This window comes from Phocoena sinus, chromosome 13 (genome assembly GCF_008692025.1).
Source record: "Phocoena sinus isolate mPhoSin1 chromosome 13, mPhoSin1.pri, whole genome shotgun sequence".
Lineage (NCBI taxonomy): Eukaryota > Metazoa > Chordata > Mammalia > Artiodactyla > Phocoenidae > Phocoena > Phocoena sinus.
Window position 1 is genome coordinate 18,181,656 of NC_045775.1, and position 24,692 is coordinate 18,206,347.

At 54.8% G+C, this 24,692-nt stretch overlaps 1 protein-coding gene across 1 annotated transcript in view; it reads left to right on the forward strand.

The window, feature by feature from the left end:
* LOC116763985 overlaps window positions 1-24,692 on the forward strand; it is a 192,297-nt gene that overhangs the window by 151,712 nt on the left and 15,893 nt on the right. Inside the window, exon 4 of the mRNA XM_032652227.1 lies at window positions 18,914-19,243. Coding sequence (XP_032508118.1) covers window positions 18,914-19,243 — 330 coding nt within the window. The remainder of the gene's footprint in view (window positions 1-18,913; window positions 19,244-24,692) is intronic.

The window sequence follows — 24,692 nt, forward strand, 5'->3', positions numbered from 1 at the left end:
CAGGGGAGGTGCCCCCCGACACACACCGCCGCCTCTGCCAACCTGATCTCCTTCTGTTTCCATGAGGCACTTGTGCTCTGATGGGGCGGCCCGCTCTCAGGGTTTGGCTATTGCAAGATTTGCTGAGTCTTGCTTTCTGGAGTTGACCTTTCCTACAAAGCATGTGCCGTGCACAGGGCTGCCCAGGCATTTGGAAGAAGAGAGTCCTCAGGAAGCCAGGGTACAGCCTCTTTCCTTCCTGCCTTCTCTCCCCAGGATGAGGCAGGGTAGGGACCATCCCACAGGGACAGTCTCCTGCCTGGATCCTCAGGGATTCAGCGTCGAAACTGGGAGTTGAACTTGGAAGATGGGCTCAGAGTAGCTGCCTGGGCCTCTCACACCTGGGGGAGGAACCAGATCTATTTAACACTCCTAGTTTACAGCTCCTGCTTGGCTGGGTCCAGGCTCTTAGGGACCTCGGGAAAGTCACTTTCAACTCTCTGAGCCTCTGTTTCCTCACCTGTAAAGTTAAGATTGCACTGGGGCAGGCTGATTGCCGAAACAAACAACCCCAAAATCGTAGTGCCGTAATCCAGAAGCTTCTTTCTCTCTCTTGGCCACCGTGGGAGTGGGCCTCCAGGAAGGAGCTCTGCTCCGTGACCCCGACAGGAACCAAGGCTCCTTCCACGGTGTGTCTCTGACACATGGTCCTCGTCCTGCCCTGCCAAGGACAGGGGACGAGAGGGAGAAGAAGGCAGCCCTGCTCACAGCCACGTAGGGCTGTGGGGGACCCGAATCACTCCCACGGCCCCAGCTAGAATCATGCGGGACTGGGGTGTGTTGTCCCACTGTGGAACCCAAGGAAGAGGGGGACACAGACATGGGGAGTACCAGTGGCCTCTGCCAGAGAGACAACAATAAGACGTTCCTCCCCGGGCTGCCCGTGAGGGTTAAATGTAAGATGCTGTGGCTCTCCCAGCACAGGGCCTGGCCCCGGAGATGTGGAGATACTGTTATTTTTCTTCTCTTTCCCCTACCAGTTATTCCCTTGAGGTTTATGCAAATGGCAGCCCAAGGCAAGGAATTAAGTGCATGTCCCTCACCTCTGAAGCTACTTATTTCCTTGTTTCCTCACAGTGTAGCATTTCATTAGACCTTCCAGTTAGGGAAGAGCAGGCAGATTAGAAGTCGGATAGTGTAGAAGCCTGCTTCATGGGTTTCGGGGACGGCTGGAGCTTCAAAGCTATTTGGCATTTCCACTGCCTAAAGGAGCAGATGTGTTTTAATAAATGGCCGCCTAATTTTCCTCGAAGGAATTGCTTCTTGGATGTGCCGCCCCCGAGGGCGCACTGGCTGTTCCCTCTCAGTGCTCCTGGAGTCGGTGCGTTATGAGAAGATGCTTGGGGCCAGGAGCCCATCCAGTCTACCTACCCCACACTCATGATGTGACCCCAGCGAGCTCTCCAGAACCCTGTGGAGGGCACTGGACAGGGGAGAGGAGTGGGATATATGGGTCTTGACCACAGTTCCAAGGAAGAGGATTTGTCCAACCAGCCTGACCTGTCCCTTCCCGGCGGCCACGGGCAGAAGTGGTTCCCACTTTAAGATCAGGGCAGATTCATTTCTTCACTGACCTTGACTGACGTAGCCCACCAACAGGTGTGGGCGGCCGGGAGGGGACAATGGAAGTCCCCCATCCGGGATTTCTCTGCCTATGGGAGCCACGCTGACATGGAATTGCAGCATTCACTCATTTATTCACTCATTCATTCATTCTTTACTGAGTGCCTGCAAGGGGCCAGGCAGTCTGAGCCATGATCCAGCAGTGAATAGAACTGGTGGTCGGAGGGCATGGTGGCTGAGAGCCACACTGCCTGGGTTTGAATCCTGGCTCTGCCACTTCCTAGCTGGGTGACCTTGGGCAAGGTGCTTGGCCTGTCTGTGCCCCTGCTTCCTCATCTGGAAAAGGGAGATGGCCAACGTAATAGCTGATTGTTATGTGGATTAAATGAATCAATATCTGTAAGCACTGCCTTTATAGAACTTACATTCCAGTGTGAAGGAGACAGAGAAATCTAAGTAAATTATGTAGTCTAAAAGAAGGCAATAAGAGCTACCGAAAAATGAAACAGGAAAAGAACTTGGCATTTTAAAATAAGCTGGTTAGAGAAAGTCTCACTGAGAAGGTAACATTTAAGAAGAGACCTAAAGGAAAGCAGAGTCCTAGCCCTGGGGCTAACTGGAGAAGAGTGGGGCAGGTGGAGGAGGAGTAGCATGTGCAAAGATCCTGGGGTAGGAGGGACCTAAGGTGCTGGAAGAGCAGCAAGGAGGCCAGTGTGCTAGAGCAGAGCTGTCGGTAGTTGGGGTGGGGGAGATAAAGTAAGAGAGGGAAGTGGGCCGCAGGCTTCACAGACCTTGTAAGGGTTTGGCTTTTTCTCAGGGTGAGATGCAGGCCGTTGCAGGGACTTGAGCAGAAGAGAAAGATGGTCTGACTCAGGTTTCATCAGGATCACTCAAGCTGCTGTGTGGAGAATACACTGAGTGAGGGTAGGAGATGAAGGAGGCAGCTGAGCTGAGAGGCTCTGGCAGAAACCCAGGTGAGAGACGACGGCGGCTCAGACCAGGGTGGCCAGGATGGAGATGGGGAGAAGTGGTGGGGTCAGGAGGTAACTCAAAGCCATCAATCAAGGCGGTTGGACATATAAGAAGCATTGTGAGTTGGAGGCAAAGGATCTGCAGGGCCAGGCTGGCAGGGAGCTTGAGTCCAGAAGTGAGGCCCAGAGGGGATGTGGAAAGAGCACAAATACAAGAGATCTCCTCGTGGCACCACCACTTCCTCCGTTTGTGGCCCCGAACAAGCCACCTAATCTCGGAGTTGGTTCCCCCTCTGTAAAACAGACGCAGGGCCAGGACTCACTTACGTGGCTTGAAGAGTGAAGGCATGCTGCAGGTGTTCGATAAATGCTCCTTGCCTCTCCTCCCCGGTGTCTCCTTGCAGCTGGGTGAGGAAGGGTCAGCACAACAGGGGGGTCCCCTGATCAGGAGGCTGAGGCCAGCAAAGGCTCAGGGGTGTAGAAAGTGATGCCCATGCAGGCACAGGGGGTGTTGGCACCTGTGTCTCTGCTTCACGGTGAGAGTCACCAGGTACTTCCCGTGGGTGGGCAGCCCTGAAGGCTGTGGGGTGAGCGCGCTGCTCCTGGGGACAGGTCATTTTCTGGGCAGCCAGGGAGTGCGTGCCAGGTCAGGCCTTTTCTCTGGCTTGAGCTATACTGAGCTCCTTTTATTCTGGCCGCAGAAGTCCATCCTGGTGGTGCCAGGCTGGTATCTGACACCAGAGTCCCCCCAGCCTCAGGCAGGGACCCCCCCCAACTTCCTCCCCATCCAAGCCCAGACCTCTGCAGCATTCTTTGTTGAACCCCAGACAGTGGGGTATCAGCCCTGCTCTGGTGCCGCTACAGGCCAGCCCTCTGTTAATGGACCGCTTGTGCCTGCAGACTGGGCTGGGCAGAGCCAGGAACAGACGGTCATCTCACTCCCTCTCCAGGGGCCTCTGCAGCTGAGATCTGGCCCTCAGACAGCTGAGCTCTGCAGCACCCGTTCAGTGGCCCGGACCCCGTCATCCCCATTTGTCCTCGGGATGCCCACTCCTTTGCCCTCAGTAGACCCTGGGACTGAGCCCCCGTAGAGCTGGGGTCTACACAAATGTGACTGGGGGTAAAGTAGGATGGGTGTAAGTAGGGTTTCCACCCGGGCAGCCGATGGGGAGTGCCCGATGCTGAGTGTTTTCAGAGCTTAGTATGTGACCAGGCACATGGGACCCTGCAGAACAAGGGCTGGCAGAGAGCGGGACCAAAGGGTAGAGCAGCAGAGTAACCTGGCGTCGTCAGGAAGGCTTCCTTGTGGAGACCAGAACTGAGCTGGAGGAGGACTGAATCAGCTACTGCAGGATGTTTGATGTGACCATTCCTGTTGTCCTGGAGTCTCAGATGAGGTACAAGGTTGAGCGTGAAATGTGCTCAGGAACCCCACGTTAAAAGGGGAGCTAGGTAGCCCCAGGATACCCACAACCTCCCCCAGCCCCAAAATTTAAAAAAAGCTTGTGATGACTACAGGAAATATACTTCCTGAGAAGAGCGTTATCCTAGGGAAGGGTGCTGAGGCTTTTCCCTCCCCTCCTGGGGACGTACCCCCCACCCCCACCAGCCATCAACCCAAGCCTTTCCTCCGCGGGACCTGGTGCTGCCCTGAGACTGGAGCATTTGGGAGGATGTAACCAGACACCAGCACTGTGCCTGACTCTGCAAGACCAGAGGTGGCCGGTCAAGGTAACGTCCCGGTCATGTTTCCAGAGTAGACAATGCACAAGGGAGTCAGATTTGAGCTGTCTTGGGAGAGCCCACCCAGCAGGGGGTGAGCTGTCGGAGCCCTTCAGGGAGCACACTGAACACAGCCAGCCCATCCGGACAGCTCCAGCGAAAGAACTCACAGCAGTGCCCACTGGGTCTCCGCCACCCAGAGGCCATCTCTGCAGGCTTGCGGTGCTCTGGTCACACGTTGCCTCTGTCCTCTCAGCCTCCCTCCTGGGCACTCTGGGGAAGCCAGAAGCAGCTGTTAGTGAGTGACAAAGAGGCAGCACCCGGAGAGTGTCACATCCCACCCACCCCACCGCCATTACAGGATGCTGAGCCTGGGTCATCGGGAGCTGGGCCGAGGGGAAAAACTTTGAACTGGCTATGAGATCAAAGTTCTGATAAAAGATTGGACTTAGCTAAGGAGAAGCGAGATTGTTTTTAGAGTTGAACTTGCCAATGAGTAGGTGTGTGACCACATAGGCTACTTGAACCCCTCCGTGCTTCAGTTAAACATTCTAAGCACCCCCCTCATCGGTTTGTTCTGAGGACTAAAAAGGCTGATGCGTGGACAGCCCTCAGTACAATGCCAGGCACACAGTAAATGCTCAGGAAGCAGCAGCTCTCAGTAGTAGAAGTAGCAGCAGCAACAGTAATAACAATAGAAGTAGCACCCAAAAGTGACCCAAAAAAAAAGCAGTTTGGGTCCAACAGGGTAGACTTGAAGGGAAGTAGTAGGAGAAAAAGAAATCTGTTTGCTACTGATTGATATCCCACTGAGTTCAACCTGTTTAATAAGCCCGTTACACGATTATCATTCCACAGGATCTGTAATAAAAAGAGCAGTGCTGAGTGCAGGGGTGGGCTGGGGGGAGACCTGGAGCAGCTATCCCTGCTGGCTGAATGGTCCAGGAAGGCTTCTGGGAAGAGGTGGCACAGAATAAGGCCTCAAGCCATGCAGAGGTGGAGATACACCACTGGGAGAAGAAAGTAGTCTCAGGACCCTTGTACATGTCTTGTCCTTTTTGCTTATGCTGCAGCCCTGGGGACAGTTCAGCCCAGTAAACATCAGTGAGCCCCTCCGTTATGCCCAGCCTGGGGTGGGGGGCACTGGGACAGTGAGAGGAGGACACAGGCTCTGTGCTCAGGGAGCTGCCAGCCTTGTGGGATGAGAAGACAAAAATCGTAGCGTGTCGGGCTTCCCTGGTGGCGCAGGGGTTGAGAGTCTGCCTGCCGATGCAGGGGACACGGGTTCGTGTCCCGGTCCGGGAGGATCCCACATGCCGCGGAGCGGCTGGGCTCGTGAGCCATGGCCGTTGAGCCTGCGCGTCCGGAGCCTGTGCTCCGCAGCGGGAGAGGCCACAGCAGTGAGAGGCCCGCGTACCGCAAAAAAAAGAAAAGAAAACCGTAGCATGTCAAGCGAATGTGGCTCCTGGTGAGATAGAGGGATTCAGGGATGCTGTAGGGTTCAGAGGAGGAGAACTTAGCCCAGGATGGGCACTCTATACACACACACACACACACACACACACACACACACACACACACACACACATCCTTTCACCTCTGTCTTTTCCCCATAACTGTTTCTTCTTCTGGGCAGATGGTGGGGTTGCACTCCTCCACCTGCTTGAAGTTAGACATGGCCACGTGGCTTGCTTTGGCCAATGACATGAGAGCAGGAAGGACGCATGTCCCTTTCAAGGGACAGCTTTAAGAGCCAGTGTGTGTGATTCCCCAAACCCTCTTTTCCGCTGCCACCGTGGCCAGCAGAGCCCAGGTGAGGGGCGCTCTCTCAGCCTGGGTCCTGAAGAAGGATGACCCCAGGTGACCAGTGGTGAACGGGTAGCATGAGTGAAAAGCACACAGTTGCAGTTAAGCCACTGAGATTGGCTGTTTATCATCGTAGCCTAACTCACTTATCCAGGTGAATGCAAACGTAAAATTTTTAAGTGGCCCAAATAGAAAACTAACCCTGGGAGAATCTTCTCTGAGCCCTGCAGCCTTTCCTTCGTTGGAAACCCCTTGCCCTGGGAATGGCAGGTCTGGATCCCAGTTCCATCTCTGCCCTAACGCTCTGTGCCTCGGGTAACACTGTTGTCCAAGGGGGTTTCTGACCACAGAGAGGCTGTGAGAGTCCAGCACTGTGGGCATACGGTCTTCGGGGACTTGGGGGTTAGGGAACAGCCAGCGGTCAGCCTGCATTCATCAGCTTCCCCGCCTTGAGCCCTGAGGGTCACGGTGAAGGTCAAACACAGAATCAGAAGCAGAACAAACCCAGGGCAGGGGGAACGCAGAGGGAACATGGTGGTCCTTGCTGCTGGTGGGCATGGGGCCAGCAGTCCCAGGGTGCCCGACAGGGTGGAAGTGGCAGCCTAGAAGCCAAGTGTCCCTGCTTGGTTAATCTAAAAATAAACAGAAAAGCAACAAAAATCTAAGTCTCAATTACTGCACACAAGCTGTTCAAACAGCCAGCTCTGCACTGGAGATGTGAACTTGTCAACAGAGGCTGCCTCGTTTGCATGCTTGGGTGGTGATAAAACACATGACCTCGAAACAGGCTGCCCTCTGGTCTGGGTAGCTGTTTGGGGTTTTTTGTTTGTTTGCTTTTAATTTAATTTAATTAAAAATACAGACATAGAATAAAGACAGTGAAAAGCTGAAGTAAATACAACGAGATAGGGCAGCAGCTCCCAAAACGAAGGTAGAGGAGGCCCTGAGGTCTGAGATAAGCCAGGCCCTTGAGAGAGAGGTGAGCGGAGAGTGGCCGAAGCAGGGGACAAAATTCTCTCCGAAGTGGCCCAAAACACTCCTCCCCTCCCCTGTTGATCATGGAGGAAGCCCCAGTGAGCTGTGTGGGCCCTCAGCTCCCAAAGCCGAAGCAAAGGCTTTTTAGGGACCTCTCTCTCTTGGGGAGAGGGTGTTATAGCCCACGTCTGGGATGAGCTCAGTGGGCCGGATGCATGGCGGGCAAAGCTGAGACTTCCATCCTTGGCATTTATTTCCTCTCCCACATGCTCACCCTCACACTGTCCTAGCTCAAATACAGTCTGTTCTCTGAAATGAATGAAGCCCCAGGAAGCTGAGCTTCCCTGGGCTCCAGCCCAGACCAACCACTCCCTCCCCTGAGCCCACGGGTGCTCAGGCTCTTCTGTATCCTTACTGTGTGCTTTCCTCTTGACAGTGCCACTTTCCACGGAAGCCAGAACCTTGCCCCATCCCTGCCTGCTTTCAGGATCTTGCACAGAGCCAGGCATAATGAAGGCAAGAGGGGGTCAGTAAATTTGATACGACTTGACAAGGAAAGGGCAGAACATGTATTAATCAAGAGCATGCCTAAGAGGCTGCTTGGGAGGGAAAAGGGGGCAGAGTCCTGACTCGTGCAAGTGGAGCCCCGGAAGAGGAAGCAGGCTACCTCTTAATTTCCCAGGAAGGAGTTCTGGGTAAGCAGGATCCCCCAGAGATGGAGAAGAGAGGGCAGCGTGCTCACGCCAGCGCCAGTGAAGGTGCCACAAATCTTGCTGCTGAAGTGGCTGTCGGTTCTGCATTCGCTCTGGACAGGGATTTTAATGTCCCCAGCCCTTGGGGCAATTCTGCCGCCATCAGCCCAGACACTACTTACTCAGTGAAATAAAAAAGCAGCCAAGTCTCTCCCAAGGATGATAATATCCTGTCACAGGCAGTATGATCTGCCAGCCATGTGACGGCCGTTCCCTAATGTTTCCAAATAGACTTTTGAATAGACCCTTGTCTAGAAGAGAGCAAATTGCAAGAGCATTTTTGGCAGCCAAATAGAGAGCGAGTATTAGTCTTTCTTCTTCGCAACTCTTGCTGCTAGGTCTGGCTCCAGGCACCGAGTAGGATTCATCCATCAGCTTGGGTCACTGATGAACACCATTTGCTGTGAAGAGACATCTTGTTGAATTAGTCAATTCTGCAAGATTCGGAATAATCAGGCGTGCCAGAGGCAGCCTGCGAGAGAGCGGGAGGCCTGCTTAGAGAAGGGAAGTAACTGCAAAGTCTAGCTCCCAATTCTGCAATCGCGTGTTTGCAGGACCGGGGGAAAGCAGGCTCCAGACTCTAGTGTTTCCATACTCTGTGAAGCCACCAAGAACAGGGAGTCAGAAGGAGCAAAGATGGTTCCTCGTCATGATAACTCTGGGTAGTTGTCCTCTGTGCCGTCAAACCATACCCGCCCGCCATAGCTGCCTCATCGATCCCGGTGTTTACGAGCCCCTAATTTATACACATCTCCCTTCTTCCCTCAGTTTATGCTGGTATTATGCGGCCAACTGTCATTTCCAATATCTTTTTTATTTTTCATTATCACCATTATAATGATTTACACCAGTAGCAATAGCACAAATGCCTAGTCAATCTGTCCCATGAGAAAAGGCTCTGAATCATGTGTGCCTTTCTGAAAAAAAAAAATTACTGCATCAAAACCCACAGCCAGAATGTCTCAAAGTAAAGGTGCACACGGGAAGGGACAGAAGTGGGAGGCTTGCTCTTTTAATATTGTTCCTCTAACACGGGCACTGGATACCACCTTTCCGAGGCAGGGAGATTGCTTTCTGCGTTAGAAATGGGGCCCAGAAAAGGAATTGGTGGCGTTTTTCTGGAAACCTATCATCAGAAAAGCATTTTGAGACATTTGTCTTTTTAGGTCATGTATTAAGCCCTGTAATTATGGAATGTGGATTTTCTCCAAAATACCTCTGCCCCCCGGGGCCTTCCAAGGACCACAGTGCAGTGGCGAGCACTGTGTGCCGGGGTCCTAGGGCCAACTCTGGTCCTGCTAATGGGCGGATCTTAGGCTGGTGTGTCTCAGGCTCTACCTGCATTCAGGGCCTCCCGGAGGATCTTGTGAAAACCGCAGATTTCAGCTCAGCAGTGCTGAGGCTGGGCCTGGGATTCTGCAGTCTAACAAGCCCCCAGGTGGTGCCAATGCTGCAGATCCACAGACTGCACTGGGTCAGGGGGTGCTGAGGCCACTATCCAGGCCCTGGTCTTCCTCCTCTCCTCTTCGTCTCCCCCACTTACAAAAGCCAGTGTCAACACCTCCCTGCCTACACCATTGGGATGTTGTGAGAAGGAAATGATGTGGTGCTTTTGAAGACGCTTGCGAAGGTTAAGCACTGTGGCCCTACAAGGTCACGCTGTTGTCGCCATGACCACCACTGGACCTTTAATGGAGGGGCTCCCTCCCTGCCCTCCCCTGAGCCAGTCCATTCACTGGTCTGGGGTCTGCTGGGCTGTGTCTCCCCCAAAACTTTGGATGAGCCCAGACCTAGGAAATACACGCAGGTTTAGCTGGTGGTGGAGAAAGCAGGTTCCCTGTCTTCCTCTGAAGGTAAAGATGACACCCTCAAGACCTCTGTAACAGAGATTGATGCCACCTGGGGAAGGGAAGCGGAGGTCAGGTGTCACTGCCCTGGTTTCTAATCTGAGCTATCGCATCCCTGACTCCCTTCTCCCCCCAGCCTGGAGGGCCTGGTAGAAGCTGCTTGGTTGGGTCCAGATCTTGGAGCTGCAGCAGGTCTTGTTGGAACCTGCCGGCAGCTAAGCAGCGGGGCTGGGATGAGCCACCACAGCCTGACACCTGGACTGGGAAGGCTTCACACTTACCCTGCTGAGTGAGTGACCAGTGACAGCTGGGCGGGGGGCGGGGGCGGGTGGTATTCACAGGAGGACGGTAGTCCCTCCTGGATGCCCAAAACAGGTGGAAGGGAAAGGCCCTTTCAGAGCAGGGGTGAAATATGACAGCAGTGGCTGTGTTCAGTTCACTGGGGCCTCGGTATTTAAGGAAAGGAGCTAACAATAAAACCACACCTAGGTCACTCTTCTGGCTGAGAACAGGAAGAGGCTGGTGTCAGCCTGTGACTGTTCCAGAGCTTCCTTGGCTTCTGAGCTGGTCCAAAGGATTTGGAACAGGGCCCTGGGTCCAGTCTGGCACCTACACGTGGCCCCCACTACCCAAACATTTTATATCCACTTGGAGGTGCTGAACACCTGCTCCCCGCTGAGGAATACCTCCCCCCAGGAGCGGGAACTGGACTGGATGAGACGGATGAGGAAATCTGTAAGGAGCCCGCGCTTTCAGGGCCAGACCTGAGAGGGTGGCCTCCTTGCTTTTTTCACCCTGGGCGCCTCTCTTGCCTCAGAGTGTGTTCCGAGCTGGAAAGGGCTTGCCACTTTGATCTGGGAGCATTTCCTGTGTCCCGTGCCCGGGTGCCCAGCCTGTGCCGGATCAGCTCCATGGAGAAAACAGAGGGGGGTCCTGCCTTTAGGGAGCACACCCTTGAGGAGTGGCACTCACTGGGGCGGTGGAACATGCCAGCCCATCGCTGGGTCGTTGGCCTGCCTCTGGAGCTCAGAGAAGAAAGGGCTGGTCAGAGGATGCCTTCTACAGGAGGGGCTGGGGCAGGCCCACCCCCGAGCCTCAGCCAGAATCAAGTCATCTAAGTCAGTGGGGTCTCGGTGGGGACGGGGGTCGGTGGGAGCTGAGGCAGCCCCAGGAAGCCAGGAGGCATTTCCGAGGGGTGCCGCCAGCTCCTGCTGACATCTGTGCCAAGTCAGGGCCAAGCCGGCTTCTCCAGAAGCTCCTGTAGAATTCTTTTGTATTGCATTTGCCAAGACGGTGTTCTGGCTGCTGTTGCTTATTTTGCTCCAGAAGAAAGGCTAAAAGATGCAGAGAGGGAAACGAAAATAAGAGAGCTGGGCACCAACTGTTGCAGCCAACTGGGCAGTGTGTCTCCCCCAGATGAGGCAATCACACGTTTTCCTACGGGGCCGGACGGGCCATGGCTCATCCCTCAGCCTCCTGTCCGGAGGCAGTGCGGGCTCCCCACTGGCCTGTGGATTAATCACGCCTTCAGGTCCTTACAGCCAGCGCCCACTCCTCCGCGTGCCTTACCGATAGGAAGGAGGGAAGGGTCATTGGTCACCTGTGGTCCCCGGTACAGCGTGTGCACACGGGGCATGTCAATAGTGGGGGGCGCGGAGCGCGTCCTGCAGCGAGTCCAAGGCTGCACAGCATGCCGGTCCTCGAGCACGGGGCCTCAGGAGTGTCGTGGGCTCCTGGACAATGGCCCCTGGGCCCCAGCCCCACATGGACAATACAAAGGAAAGGACTGTGACAGTCACAGTACTTAATTATTTATTCATGCATTATTCATGTTGAGGCAAGTCTGTGGGGCAGGATGCTGACCTGGTATCCAGCAAGTGTACATGAGACTGAATTACAGAGATACAGCCCCGGCAGCAGGGCTGAGCCTGGTGTCTGCTAGTTGCCCTCCTTCAGGCCATCCTCAGGCCCTGGACTTGGCATCCATCATGGCACCCCTGAGCCTCAGGCAGAAGCCCATCCATCAAGGCAGGCTGTAGGGTTTGCAGTAGGAGAGCCCCTAGGTCACAGATGTTCAGCTGAGGATGACCTTCCTTCCCGCCCAGTGTGTTGTCTCCCAGTGGCCCCGGGTGACAGAGCACCCTGCAAGGTCCTGGCTGTTCCCCCAGCACAGGGGGTCTCAGGGAGTCTGTGAGACACAGACTCACACAGCTTCGTAGTTCACAGCCTCCTTTGTCCTCATCCCAGAAACTTGCCAGGTTGCTTTGGCCTTGGAGTCGCAGGCCTATCCTTTTCTGCCCTGTAACTCAGATCTGCTCGTTACCCAGTGCTAGGGCTTTTCCCCGTGTGCAGAGGGCTCACAGGATTTACAGTTTGGTCCTCACAGAGGCCCTGGGGGCGGGTAGAGCTGTCCATCCCTGCTTTCCAGATGAATAACCTGCAGCCCCCGAGTTCCTGGGGCTAGTAAGGGGTGGTGCTGGGGGTCAAACTTAACCCTCTTGACTCTCTACCCGGCTCTCTTTCCACTGCCCAGGGGCCCCGGGTTGAGTCCTGGAGTGGTCACTGAGGGCTGAGCTGGCAGAGCAGAGGGGCCAGGCCCAGCACTTGGACTCAGGCAGATAGTTAGGTATGGCTTCCCCGAACAGAGCAAGGAGTGTGGGCCCCTTTGCAGAGAGGCCTCGGAATGCAACAGCTCGATGGCCAGCCTGTGCACAGGGCCAGAGAGGTGCCGAACACCAGGGGCCTGCCCAGCTCTCGGGGTCGGACAGGAGCATTGAGCATGGAAGGGTTCAACTCTATACATGTTTTCCAAAGTCTGAACTGGACCTTAAACTAGGCACCGACTGGGGTGGAGCCCATATTTCCCCGCGGGGAAGGACACACAGGGTAGGCTCCATAGTTCCAGACTATTTCTTATACAACTCCAAAGTGGAGACATTAACTTTTCTATCATTATAGAGGTAACCTAACCACAGCATAGAAAATGTAAAAATAAAATGAACAACACCTAAAACTTTGGATCAAATTCCAGACAGGTGGAATTACTCCTTTTCAAGCAGCTGCAGCGAAACTAAGACAAGGGAGGATGGGTGCAGAGTGGAGGCCCCAGACATGCTTTCTATCTGGGCATCAGGAGCACGGAGAAGGAGAGAGGCAGGGAGATAAGGGTTCCAGGGACAGGCAGTGGGCGGAGGTTCGGGATAAGAGCTGGAAGTCAGGGGCTGGGGCAGTTTTGTCATTTGGTTTTCCTCCCAGTTAGCAACCCGGCCGACTCCTCCAAGGGAATCGAAAGAGCCTGGGGACCGGGTGGTCCCTCCTGTGTCCCTACACACCTGGTGCTCTAGTGGTGCTTGCCACATTGAGGAATTGTCCCCAGTGCCCAGCAGGCAGGGAAGCCGACTTCCAACTTCCATTCACTCCGGATGGAAGGGAAGCCCAAGGGTGGAGCTTGTGTGTGGAGGTCCCAGGCCAAGGCCCCTCCCAGGAGAGCACGCACCCTTTCTGGTGAGCAGGTGAGCCATCACGGGAGCTGGCACCTCATCCTGCAGGGTTGGAGGTGGCAAGAACAGACCCTCCACTCTCTCCTGGAGAGGAGCCCTGGACAAAGTAGGCCTTCCTCATGGGGCACAGAGATGCTACCGGGCACACCAGGGTGGCCTCTGTTAACGCTTCCAAGGGATCATCTCGGCTTTGAGGTAGTTGGGCTTGACGGTCGCCATTCTCCCTGGAGCTGGTCAGTGTGGCCCTGCTGCGTTTCTGGGGTGCTGGGGGGACTCTGTCCTTAGGCTCAGGGCGTGCCCGTGTGTGTTGAGGCTTTGAACAGGGAGACGGGGGCAGGGCGGGGGGTGGGGGACGGGTGGTGCGGGAACATTGGTTGTGCATTCACAGCAGCACTTTGGCCCATCAGGAGCATCTCAGAGTGACGTTCACCCCATTCTTCACATTTGCTGTGATTCTGTAGGCAGGGCCTCTGCTCCCTCCCCTCTCCCCGGGGGGAAGAGAGGTGTGTACAGAGGGAAGGGACTGGGAACCGGGGACTGGGACTGGCTTCCCGAGTGGAGCACTGGGCCCAGGCTCAGCCTCTCTGGATCTGGGTCGGGCTCTGAAAAGTGGAAACCCAGGTGTCTGCACAGGGGGCCACCAAGTAAGATGGTGGAGGTGCGTGCCTTTTAGGAACTGGGAGGCGTGTGGCTTCAGGCACGGAAAAATGGGGCTCTCCCCGCCCCAGGGGTGTCCCCTCCTCTCTGTCAGCCCAGCATCCCTGGGACGGTGCAGAGGACAGCTCTCGTGGTGGAGAAACAGTTTTGCTGCTCAGGATCCCAGAGGCGAGAGCCAAGTCTCACACACAAAACTCCCACCTCTGGGCTACTTTTCAGATTTAACCCCGGACCTGCCCCGAAACATCTGTACCCTGGACCTCGGCCTGACCTGCCTCCACCCACGAATATAGAATTTTCTAGACCCTAGAGCTCTTTCTTCACACATGTGCATGGATTGAAAAGGTGCTGGTCACACACTAACCCCACCCAGGTGCGAGCCCTGGTTCCTGGTAAACAGCCCCACACGCTCGGGAATGGCTGCGGCCAGACTCCCTCCTCTCTTGGTGCCGGCCCCCGAGCCAGGCTCGGCCAGTTCATAGGTGGCCTACCAGGTGCGCGCCGTGACAAGGAAGCATTTCTACATGTTCTGTCTGTAATTGCTTGACCCGTCTCGTCTGAGATGCCTCGTGCGCCGGGGGCCTCCTCCCGCCCCAGTGACGCCTCTCCCGCCACCGCCCGGGATGCACGTGTGGGCACAGGGGCCACAGCCCAGCAGGAAGTACCGACATGGCCACCTCTGGTGCTGGCACTCTGCCGTCTCACCAGGGTACACCGGGCAGCACTCTCCTTCGTTCCGTTTGAAAAGGGGGTTAAACTGAGGAATGAAGTTGAACCCAAACCTGCCATGCAAATAGTTGACCCTTTTTTTGGATACACTTCGTGAGGCTGAGACCAGATTGTGTGGCCTCCAGCTGCCTGAGTTTCCATCTCCTCTAGGGCGTTTTCAGGAGACTTGAAGGGATGAGCAGCGGGGTGGGGACCCCCGGAGGTGCAGCTGCTGGGCCAGCTTTCCTGCCACGCACCGGGGCTGTGAGGAAGAGGGAACCACAGCGTGGTCCAGCGGGTGGCCCAGCCCAAGGCAGCGAGCGGCGAGGTATGACCGCCCATCAGTGGTGTCCTTGGAGCCAAGCACACTCTGCCACCTCTGGGCACGTCTCAGGGGCCACCTGAATGCCAGCCCTCCTCATCTCCATCCCCACCAGCTGGAAGCAGATGGTTCCTTGACAATATGTGAGGCTGTGTTGTTTTGTAGGAATGTAGGGGCTGATTTCGTGTATCAGCCAGGCTACACTAGGCTTTTAGGTAACAAACTGCCAATCTCAGTGCCTTAACACGATGAAGATTTATGTCCCAATCATGCCAAGTCCCGCGCTGAGGGAACAACCCTCTCCCGTCAGATCGCTGCACCAGCCGGGAGATGTGGCCTCTGAGGTCGCCACGGCAAGCAGAGAGAACCACAGGCTCACACAGGATGTTTATAAAGGGCCCCTCCCCACTTATTCTGTCTGCCTGAATTCAGAAGCATGATCCCAACCTAACTACAAGGGAGGCTGGACGGGTCTTCTGGGTGAGCAGAAAGAGGACACAGTGCTTTGAACTCTGAGCGTCATCTCGGCCCCACTTAGGATCCAACCTAGGGAAGCAGTCGCCCCTGGGGGGCCTGGTAATTAACCAGAGCCCTGCCTAGGCAGCTGAATCTCAGGAGACCAGAGTCTAAGCTCTGCGGTCCAGCTGACCCTGGACACGTAGATTCTCCTTTCAGAGCTGTCTTTAGAGACTTCAGTTCTGATTTCCTAGAAAGGTAGGACATTAGCTAACTCCAGTGCCTACACAGAATTTCCAGCTGGAAGACTCAAGGTGTTTGTGTCTGAGGTCCTCCCTTTACACAAATGTATTTCTCCCTTCCTGAAACATTGAGCAATTAAGAAGGAATAAACATGTGTTTGTTCATTCAGCAAACATTACGTGAACACCCTTCTATGCCAGAGTCTGCTAGGTGCTAAGATTACAGAGACAATAAGCCTGGAGTTTACTCTCAAGGTAGTAAACGTACAACAGCCATCCATGGATGCTGGGATGATGGTGGGTACAGACATTCAGGGGGACAGAGGAGCGCCTCTCACCTGACCTGGGGTGGGGGTGAAGGTCAATGCAACCTCTGAGGAGAGTCAGTGCCTGAGTTGGGTCATAACTGACACACAGAACTTAGCCAGGGGGAGGGGGAAGCCAGTTCTGGCAGAGGAGCCGGGGGGACTTGTCCCCGAGGTGAGACAGGGTGCGACGCCCTCAGAAACTGTACAGCCTTTGGAATGGCCGGGCATCGTCTCTGGGGTGGGAAGAGTGAACAGTGATGCTAGAAAACTGAGCCATCCCAGATGCTCAAGTGTCCTCTGGGCCACCCTGAGGAGTCTGGATTGTATTCTGAAGGATAGGGTTTAAAGCAGGAGAGGAGAGGATGGTGACCAGACCTGTGCTTTAAAAAGCCATAAGGGCAAGGGTAAGCTGGGACAAAGTGAGAGAGTGGCATGGACATATATACACTACCAAACGTAAAATAGATAGCTAGTGGGAAGCAGCCGCATAGCACAGGGAGATCAGCTCGGTGCTTTGTGACCACCTAGAGGGGTGGGATGGGGAGGGAGACACAAGAGATATGGGGACATATGTATATGTATAACTAATTCACTTTGTTATAAAGCAGAAACTAACACACCATTGTAAAGCAATTATACTCCAATAAAGATGTTAAAAAAAAAAAAAAGCCATAAGGGCAGTTGGTGGAGGATGGACAAGAAGGGTGAAGCTTGGGGCAGAGGACCGATTGGGATAATCCATGTGGGAGACACGATTTGGGATGGATGTGCAGATGGAGGGGGGCAGATCTGAAAAACAACTAGAGCAACAGACGCAAAGACCCCACTGTGAAATATGGGATGGACATGGGGACATGCGGCTTTCTCAGAGAGAGGGAATTCCTGAGAATGCGTGTTTGGGCAAAGAACGATGAGTTTATTTAAGGACTACAAGGTTTAGGTACCTTCAGGGAGTAGGATAGTGGGCATGGTTCAAGGAAAGGGAGGGAGCTGGAAACGTGGCCTTGGGAGTCGTCAGTAAAGAGGTGAGAGCTGAATGAGGTCATCCAGGGAGAGCGTGTAGGGTGAGCAAAGGGGAGGAAGCAGGGGCCCTCCAGGAAGCGCTGAGAAAGAGGAGCCTGCAATGCAGACGGAGAAGGAGTAGCAGAGGAAGGAGAAAAAGTGACAGAGCACGACGTCACAGAAACCACAGAGAGGAGCTTTCCAGAAGGACATCAACCACGCCAAGTGGAGGGGGGGGTTCAAGGAAGACACGGCCATCAATGTCCCATTGAATGGAACGAGCAGGTCCTTCTTGACCTCGATGAGAACAACCCCCCAAGGAGTGGCCAGAGCGAGAGCCACATGGGAGCAGGTTGCAGTGTGACCTGGAGGAGGGAAGGTGACCAGAGCCAAGTGTAGACATCTCTCCCGAGAACCTGGCTCGGAAAAGTTTGTGAGGGTGATCAAAGGGATATTTATTTTTATTTTTATGATATTAATATTGAATAGATGAAAAAACAATTTTTGTGGCATTGTGTAAGCCGTGAAGCATAGTGATGAAATAAACAGTGAACCCACCATCCAACTTAAGAGGTTACGGTCAGCTCTGCGTCAGGTAGGCCTGCAGGCTGAGCCCAGGCCTCGGGGTCACGTGCCCAGCAAGAGGGGACAGTGCCGAGGGAAGGGACAGTGGCTGCCAGGGCCCCACCAGCCACAACCCAGGTTGGGCTGAGCCTGGCTCTGGCTCTGTGGCGCTAGAAGTTGGCCACTAGTTCTGGATGTGCCAAGACCAGACTAGGATCAGGCTTAACAGAAGTTTTAAAAATAAACTGGTCAGTTTACTAGCCAACAATTCCGGAGTCCCCAGGCTGAGCTGGACTGGTGCGATAGGAAAGTGATCCAGGAGCTGTCCCTGACCTCCAGGAGCTCACACCCCAGACAGGAAGTGGGTGGAGAATGGAAAAGAGTCACAGATGACCACATCCCTTGTGCCTGAGCCGGGGCAGGGCTGGGGATGTGATGTGCAGGCAGGCCCCACACTCATCCTCATCGGTGCCCCGGCACTGCCTATGTTCTCCCATCTGCCTCTGCTTCTGCCTTGCTGAGGCCTCTCTGACTGAGACAGCATGTCCTGTATCTTTACATCCTTCCTGACTGAGGGTGGCTGGCAGGGAGCCAGGCAAGTCACTGTCGTGCTGAACAAAATATGATCCCCGACGATGCAGGAGGCCCTCGGAGTATCTGGTGTGTCTAGGTCTCCATGACAACACTGAGGGCCTTATGTTCGGATGTTCAGGAAAGTTGTGTGGGAGATCGTCTGGTTGACAGAGGCCAGGGAGCACGGGGGGCTCTGGTGCCAGCAAGGGATTTGTAGGTTATGAAAGAAAACTCTCAAGTCCCGGAGGCTTAACACCTTCTCAGACTTGAGTCGTATACTGAGCCGCGGTCTGGAGGCTGGAGATCCCGGCCACTTTCTCACCTTCTAGTTTTCTGACCTCGAGGGAATCACTTATTCTGAATGAACTCCCTGGTCCATAAAGTGGGGACGACCCTGCCACGTCACAGGCCACTCCAAGGATCAAATGAGATCTATGTCAAGGGCCTTGTTCACCACAGAGTGAGTCTACAGGCGTGGCTGCTCTCACCCCATCACAGGGTTGAGGAAAACGCAGCCTGGGGGGTCCCCGGGATCTTGTTTTCACAGTGGGGATGGAGGTATAAAATCCCGGGTCATAATTAGAAGGCGCACGTCTGCATCACGCAGGGCAACGTGGTGCTCCCGACCAGGAAGGATCACTTTAAACTGTGACTGGGTTCAAAGCGCATTGACTATACTTTTGCCACGTGATGCCGGACAAGTCATTTATTCCTCGTCTGTGATGGGGCTAATGATCCATGCTTTGTGGGCTTGCTGTGAATATGAAATGAGCTAACGTTTGAGAGCCCTTTCTTTGAGCATAGAGAAGGCGCTTAATGGATGCTGAAAGCCAGTGCTGTCCTCCTCGGGTCCTGGCAGGGCTGCCGTTGGTCTAAATCTCCCTCCTCTCCACTCTGTGCCAGCAGGTCCGGCCTCTGTTTCCACGTGAGGAGCAGCCGCGGCCCACCGAGATGTCCCGGCACCACAGCCGCTTCGAAAGAGATTACCGGGTGGGCTGGGACCGCCGCGAGTGGAGTGCCAACGGGACGCATGGGACCACCAGCATCTGCAGTGCCACCACCGGGGCAGGCGGCGGCACAGCCAGCAGCCTCAGCGCCCGGCCCGGCCTCCTGCCGCTACCCGGGGTGCCCTCCCGGCTGCCCACACCCGCCACGGCCCCCGCTCCCTGCACCACCGGCAGCAGCGAGGCCATCCCCAGCCTCGTGGCCAGCTCTGCCTCTGCCGTCACCACCAAGGTAAGACCTGCCTGGCACCGCTGTGAGCAGCAGCCGGGCAGAGGGGCCTGCTTCCCCCGCAGCCCGTCCCCTAGACGCCGCCTTCTCCAGAGCGTGGGCAGCCCTGGAGCTGCGCCGGGCACCTATTTAAGTTAACGTGCGCGTGGTTTTATTTTCCATGAAGCCTCTCTCTGTGACTAACATGGGAAGACAAGCAGGTGGCTGAGGCCCCGCGTTGTCCTCTGCCATGTTGATGAAGGGTACTTAGCCAGTGAAATGACCATGACACTCCCGGTTGGCAGTACGGGTTTCCTAACTAGGCGCCTGCAAACCAGGCAAGGCCCCTGGGGCACCGGTTACTTGGGTTTGGAAGAAGATCCTGAGCAGCAGTCAGTCCTAAATGGTCATAAATCTGCTACTTATTAACCAGTATTAGTACTGAGAACACTCACATCACTGTCTCCTCCAAGCCTCAGGCAGCCCCATGACATCAGTACTTTTGTCACCCGCCTCGCAGTTGAGTATGTGGAGGCACACCGAGTCTCCGGAGCAGGTCCGAGGTGGGCCCTCCTCGGGGACCCAGGCCTCAGGGGTGTTAGTTCCAGGTCATTCCCCCTCTTCTGGAGGCAGCTAAGCCCGGGGATCGACAGCAGAAAGCAGTTTGTTTTACCAACCGCGATATCAAAATGAAAATGTCACCAAGGCTCCTGCTTAGATTCCGGACGAGCTGGGCCCCCTCGCACCGCTCAGAGCCCCTGAAGGGACAGGGGGACCCAGGCCGGTGGCAGGAAGCCCTTTCATTGCCGTCCTGTCTTCTGGGCCAGCAGGGGCTCTGCAGGCCACTTTGCCTCTGCCAGCCATTCAGAGCCGCCTCCTAGGGGGGTTCTCAGCATCTCAGGGCCAGTGTGCACACGCGCGTGTGTGTGTGTGTGTGTGTGTGTCTAGTCTTTTCTTTTCTGCTTTCATAAAAGTTGCGGGAGAAGTTAAAGGTCGGGGAGCCCCGGCCCCAGCCATTGTGAGGCGGCCGTGGTATTGGAAAGTCGTGCTCCAGGTGTGCCGCGCCTTTGTCTCGGTGATTTTCAAAACTCCCTTTCAGCCCCGCTCCCCATTAATAACTGCGAGTGCTGCTGGCGGAGGCCCGAGACAATGGAGCTATTGGAGGCCAGCTCGGAGCGCACTGACATCTCCTGCAGTGCCTTATTGATTTTATTTTCCTGTTATGAATACGCCGCCCCACTGAGGTGGGGAGGGAAGGGGAGAGGAGATGGAGGGTGATTTGGGCATGATACCCCAAGACCAGCCAAACACGCTCCTTCCCAGGCGCCAGCCCCCAGCACTTCTCTGAGGCGTTGACCTCTGCCCGGCGGACCCAGCCGGCTGCTCCGCCGGCCACATCCGGCAGCCGCTCAGCTAGGCCAGCTGTTGGCCATCTGGAGGATGGCAGCCTCTGGAGCTGACTGCTGGGGGCTCCAGGTGGAGAGAGAGGAGATGGACCTGGGAGCCCACTTGATGGTTTCTGCCCTCTCAAGGATGCAGGCCTTTTTAGGGACGGTGTCAGGCTGTGCCTCAGGGCTTTGGGCCCCGCCAGGCGAGGGAAGTGGCGAGGCCTCTCGGCGAGGGCCCGCCCTGCCCGCGCAGCTCCTGCTTTGCTCCCAAGCAGCTCTAACTGGCTGGGCTCCAAACCACAGCACATGGGAGGAAAGGAACCCAGCGTCAGACAGAAAACAACAGCTGGGCAAGGACTGAGCTGAGCGGCTGGGAGGGGACAGGGGCTGAAAGTTCATGCCTGTGAGGACAGCCAGCTCCTCAGCACACCTGCCCCCAAAGCCACCTCCAGCCCAGTTTCACACCTGCAGGGGCTTGTCCCGTCAAGCAGAGGTGCCTGATTGCGCCTTGGATTCTTCGGGGTGCTCAGGAGAGTTGGGTGTGTGGAGGCAGGGAGGACAGCAGGCAGCAGTGTCTTCCATCCAGGGCGCTGTGGTTGAACTTGGGCCCTGGTGCCTTTCTTCCCTTCTGGCCTAGCTGCCGACCCCTCAGACGCCTGTCCCCAGCCTATTTGTCTAACCCTACACGAGGACCGCATCAAGCGACAGGCAGGCCAAACAGAGGTATCTGCGGTTTCCCTGGTCAACAAGTTGCGTCTTTTGAGCAGCCAAGGGCAGGCTCTTGCCCTCAGGGAGCTCACGGCCCAGAATATAATGAATCTGTGGCCTGGACAAATGACTTGAGAATGTCTCTCCCATTGAGGTTGTGGACAGAGACAGCTTCATGGAGTGGATAAAGACAGACTTTGGAGCCAGACGGCCTAGATTTGAATTCTATTCTATCCCGTGCTTGCTGAGTGACCCTGGATGACTTACCGAACCTCTCTGGGCCTCACTTCTGTAACACGGGAGTAGGTGGTAGTACCTGCCGTCGGAGCTGTTGTGAGGATTGTGTGAGTTAAAACTCGTGTAAAGTGCTCAGAACAGAGCCAAGCCCGGCAAACAGTCCTATAGAGGTGCTATCGTCGTCACCATTGTCACAGTCACCCAGAGGAGGCCTATGGGACAAGGCCATGCCCCTGTAAGGAAAGGTGATCATTGCTGGCCTCACCAAGAGGGAAAGGTAAGTCTTCAGATAAGAAACAGGAGCTAGGCCCCAAGCAGGCGGGGAGAGGAATTGGGTTTGTGAGTGGTAGGGCTCAAGCTGACCTCGTGACATGACCAAGGTGACAAGACAGCAAGATGGGCTGGAGGGAACAGGGCATCTAGCGGGCCTCAAACTGAAACTGAGTCAGCACCACCTGGTGATGGATGACGGAGGGGAGGTGTGTTAAAGCCTTTGTCAGCCTTGGGCCCTTTCCTCCAAGAAAGCCCAGTATCTACACAGGGTCAAGGCCCCCCTCTGGTGGAAGACTGGGGGAGACAGCGAGCTGCATGGAAGCCAGGAGAGGGCTGTGTGTTCCTCTTCCTTTTGTGTGTTCCTGCTGCCCCGCGTCTAGTAAAGGCTGCTTGAATGTACTGGCCTGGCTTCCTCACTGAAGAGTCTAGTGCCCCGTGTGAGCCCGAGCCACCCCTGAGGACGCAGGGAAAGGTCCGCAACAAGGTAACAAGTGTCAACACTGTCAGGCCTTAGCATCCCCAGTGGGCTGGGCGTGGAGCACGCTGAGTGTCACATGCTCTGGGGGCTGCGGGCGTCTCCAGGGCGGGGGGCTGGCTATGCTCCCAGCAGCTAGTTACGCAAGTGATGACAAGTCTTTCTGTCACTGCTGCCTTCAGGCCTGAGTTGATCTTTTGGCTTCTTCCTTTTTCCGGGCCCTGAGGATTTCTTGCATGTTTTAGATGAAAGGCCAAAAGGCCAATTGGATGAGCACAGACTCCTGGGCCACTGAGGCATGAGGAGGGCCTGGCCAGATGCACCCACACACATACACACACACACACACACACACACACACACACACACCCCACACACACACACACACACACCCCACACACTCTGTCATTGCTCAGACCAATAAACTGCTTCCCTGGGGCCTAGATCAGCTCTTGATCCTCTAGGACACAAATTCCCAGAGCCCAAGAGGAGTAGAATAACCGTGCCACACAGCCCCTCTATTCTGTAGATCAGAAGAGTGAAACTTGGGACTTCCCTGGTGGTGCAGTGGTTAAGAATCTGCCTGCCAAGGCAGGGGACACGGGTTTGAGCCCTGGTCCGGGAAGATTCCCACGTGCTGTGGGGCAACTAAGCCCATGTGCCACAACTACTGAGCCTGCGCTCTAGAGCCCGCGAGCCACAACTACTGAGCCCACGTGCCACAACTACTGAAGCCCACGTGCCTAGAGCCCGTGCTCCGCAACGAGAGAAGCCACCACAATGAGAAGCCCGCGCACCGCAAGGAAGAGTAGCCCCCACTCGCCGCAACTAGAGAAAGCCAGCGCAACAACAAAGACCCAACGCAGCCAAAAATGTAATTTATTTATTTATTTATTATTTTTAAAAAAGAAAAAAAACAGAACCTAATATTTAAAAAAAGAAGGGTGAGACCTGGAGAAAGAAAGACTTGCAGAGGTCACCCAGGGAGTGAGAAAGAACCAGGCTGGACTGGCTCCTTTCCCCACCCCAGGCTGCCTGGTATAGTGCATTCAGCATGGTAACCAATACTGCAGCATTGTTATAGTAACTTTTCCCATCCTCTCGTCCACCTAGCTGGCAGCAAACACTGAATTTTGGCAAGAAAATGGGTATATATATATATACATCTTGTGTTTTACGCAGAAAAATTTAGGCCAAAGATTATGTCAATTCAACATGGCACAGCTGGTGAGAGCTTCAAGCCCTTGAGTCAAACAGAGCTGGGTTTGAATCTTACCTCTGCCATGTAGGAGCTGAGTAAGTCTCTAAGCCTCAGTTTCTTTGTCTATAAGATGGGAATGATAATAGTATGTTTCTCATGGAAATGTTGTAAGGATTGGTTAAATTAATATGTGTAGAAAAGCATAGAACAGTACCTCACTTGTTAAACACTCAATAAAAGTTAATTTTAAAAAGGTAAATCAGAGACTGGGTGCGACCAAATATCCATACATTTGGGGGAGACCAGTCCGCCTGTTGGGTGGAGCCAGTAGGCTAAAGGGAAGCTCATTGGATATTCCCACCCCCACCCCTGACCCCGGCACTCTGGGCTCCAGGCAGTCATGGCTCCATGGGGAGGGTGCTGCTGAGAAGCAGAAATGAGACTCGGCAGCCAGGCCTGTTTATGGGATGGAAAGGAAGCACCGCTGCCCTGCAATTGCTGCTGCATGAAATTTAAATTATTCTCAGCAAACCTGCTTGACAGATGAAACAGAAAAGGGATGGCTTCACAAAATGCAATTTTGTTCTCGAAAGAATGGACTTTGCAGAATCCTCGCTGATGTCTGTGAAATGTATTGGGGGCTTTTTCTCCTTGTGGTCAGGAGCAATCATTGCCTGATGCGAGCTGAAACATTCCCATCGTTCCCCGAAGCTAAGCCCTTGAAAATAAATCTGGGCCGGGAAGAGAGAAACTTAGCCCGTGTCACAGGCCCAGGGAAAACCGAAAGGGGCCATGGAATCTGCAGGCTCCATCCTCAGAGCACCAAACACCCAGATTTTTGACATTTATGGGCATTTGGGCCTTTCAAGGGGAATGTCTGTCATCATAGCAATGACCCTGGAGACAACGTCTTCCTCGTGCATCCTAAATTCTTTGGAGAATTGTTCCTCTTGGGGGAGATGATCTGGGGTTTCTATGAAGAATCATGTGAACGACCACAAGACCCCATGCAGCGGGGTCCCCCCCTCTCCTGTGATTCCGGGGGGTCCAAGAATGGATAAAGGCGGCTTTTGCACAAAGTGAGAAGCAGACCTCTCTTTCCTCTTGTATTCACGTTGAAAACCAAAGGCTACTGAGTGGGCTCAGTTGGGAAAATCACTCAAGCCCCTTTTGTAGCGCATTTCCAGACTG